Source organism: Thalia democratica, unplaced genomic scaffold (genome assembly GCF_965202585.1).
Source record: "Thalia democratica unplaced genomic scaffold, ktThaDemo2.hap1.1 HAP1_SCAFFOLD_1850, whole genome shotgun sequence".
In the NCBI taxonomy this organism is placed as follows: domain Eukaryota; kingdom Metazoa; phylum Chordata; class Thaliacea; order Salpida; family Salpidae; genus Thalia; species Thalia democratica.
Genome location: NW_028140653.1, coordinates 1 through 2,252, shown reverse-complemented (window position 1 = coordinate 2,252; position 2,252 = coordinate 1). Strand labels below are relative to the sequence as shown.

Genomic DNA, 2,252 nt, shown 5'->3' with positions numbered 1-2,252 from the left:
CTTCATGGGCCGTAGTATGCTGAACACTGTATTAGACAGTTGTAAATTTAAGAGTGCTTTGAGTTTATCAACATAATTCTTTTTATAGATCAAAAATGTGGAAGTATGACATGTTCGATGTATTTTACTGCAGGTATTTAATTTTACTTTTTTAAACGCATTTCAACCTTCTTTTTTTTGAGGTGCAAACTTACTTCGGCTAAATAATTGTTTTGTTGTTATGAATTTTAGAATAAGTATTTATAAAAAAAAAAGAACCTTAAACGTTTCTGTCTAAAAGTTAACTGCAAATAAAGAGTAAATATTACTATAAAATTAAAAGTTAATGAAAATTTTGATTTTTATGCTTCATGTTAATTATTAACCTAACTATTTTCAAATGATAATTTCTAAGACCAAAATTTGAAGCAAAGTTTTCAATTTGAATATTCATCATAAAAGGAAGTTGTTAAAATAACAACTTACAATAACGTTTTATGTTAAAAATATATTTTGACCTCGACGAATTAAACTTGTTTTTACTTAAATAACGCACTAAACTACTTTCAATGGATACCTGATCTATCGCCTTAATTTATATAACACTAGAAAAACATTTCAATCGCATTTATTTCAAAAAATTGCCTAAGATACACAAAAGTTTACACAACATAATCATTCTCATCAAAACTGCTGTCATTGTTGGTGTCTTCAACGAAGTCTATGCCACTGACGGATTCGTCAACATTTTCATCAACGTACGCATCCCAATCATCGAGAAAACTTGCATCATTCATTTCTGAATAACCTTGTATTTGGCTATCGAACTTAGAACCCAAGAGCCACAATTTTTCTAACTCATACCTATCAAAAAATACAAGGCTTAAACAATATTCATATTATAAATTATTTTTTTAAACAAAAAATCTATTAATTAAATTGTGCATAATGATTTCTACTTTTTATTTTGATTTCTAAATAATTTTATTTGATTCTGCCCTTTTTTTAGATTAGCTGTGTTCAATTTTTTTAACTCATTGGTTTAATATCTGTTTAATAAAGTTGTTGATTTAACTTACATTAACTAGTGTAATTGATACTTTATTACATTATCATAAGACAAATTTTATTAAGTTTTAAGCTGTAGAAATTAATTTTAATTAAAACTATTTGCTTTATTAAACCAAGTAAACTATTTTGTTCAAATATTAAAATACAAACAGTAAAACTCGCATACATTAAAACTTTTCAATAAGACTTAGTTGACTTGTAAACTAAATATTAGTGCAGCAAAATAAGCTACAATAAGCAATGCTTATGTTATTGTATTAAAACTTAAGGTTTTACAAACTTTTTTCTTTCATCTTCCATCATAAAATGCACTACAGAATTACCAAAGTCCAATGAATGCCAAGAAGTTGAAAATCGTTTGCCTTCTATTTTTGAAAATGGGTCAGATTTTTTCTTGCTTCGTTTGTATAAAATGTTGAGAGATTCGGACATGTACTGAATTAAAAGATAAACAGTAGACAAAATAAAGTTTATACTTTTAATTAAATTTAGTACAATGTTTTACACTACTTTAAAATGTTTTATTTTTGCTTAGTATTTCAAAGGAAAATCATAAAACCTCTAAGTGCCTTTTTGAATTAGCAGAGACAACAATGAAATATTTGACGTAATTTGCTTTGGGTGAAAGCTCTAAAACTGCGATATCTTGAGCATCATCTTGAACTAAATGTCGGTAAATATCATCCAAAGAAATTACATCTGTTTTTTTTATAAGAAGTTATTAATGAGGCCTAGTATATACTTTGATAATAACTAAAATTGATAAGTAATTGTAAGTTTTTTTTTAGTTGCGTTCTAACAAAAACTGTGATTTAAGATGACACCTTGCATATATTTTAGAAAATAATTTAACAAAAATGTTCTTATTTTTGATAAAAAATTTCCTTTACACAATTTTATTGGTTTAATTTTTTAAACATACAACATCCATATTTACGGCTTCAGTATATAAACTAGTATTATTAATGAAAGACTTAGTTCGTGCTTTTTATCAAAAATCTTAAGTTCTAATATTTAATAAAAAATATTACGACCAAACTTAGGAAAATAAAAACTTCCAGTTCATTCTTCAAAAAAAAAAAAAAGGTAATCTACGTTTACAATTTGCTTTGTATAGCACAATAAAAAATATTTATTAAAAAAAAATTCATTTAAAATGCAACACTGTAAAATATTTTTTGTTAGCATTAAGATGCACATAC

At 25.3% G+C, this 2,252-nt stretch overlaps 1 protein-coding gene across 1 annotated transcript; it reads right to left on the bottom strand.

Moving 5' to 3' along the window:
* Nucleotides 1–601: 601 nt before the first annotated feature.
* On the bottom strand, nucleotides 602–1,749 carry LOC145848930 (mitochondrial assembly of ribosomal large subunit protein 1-like; the record flags this gene model as incomplete). Its single annotated transcript, XM_082954104.1, has 3 exons — nucleotides 602–843; nucleotides 1,331–1,485; nucleotides 1,610–1,749. Coding segments are annotated over 3 exons (497 nt in total), but the record flags the coding sequence as incomplete, so codon positions are not given.
* Between the last annotated feature and the right edge of the window lie 503 nt (nucleotides 1,750–2,252).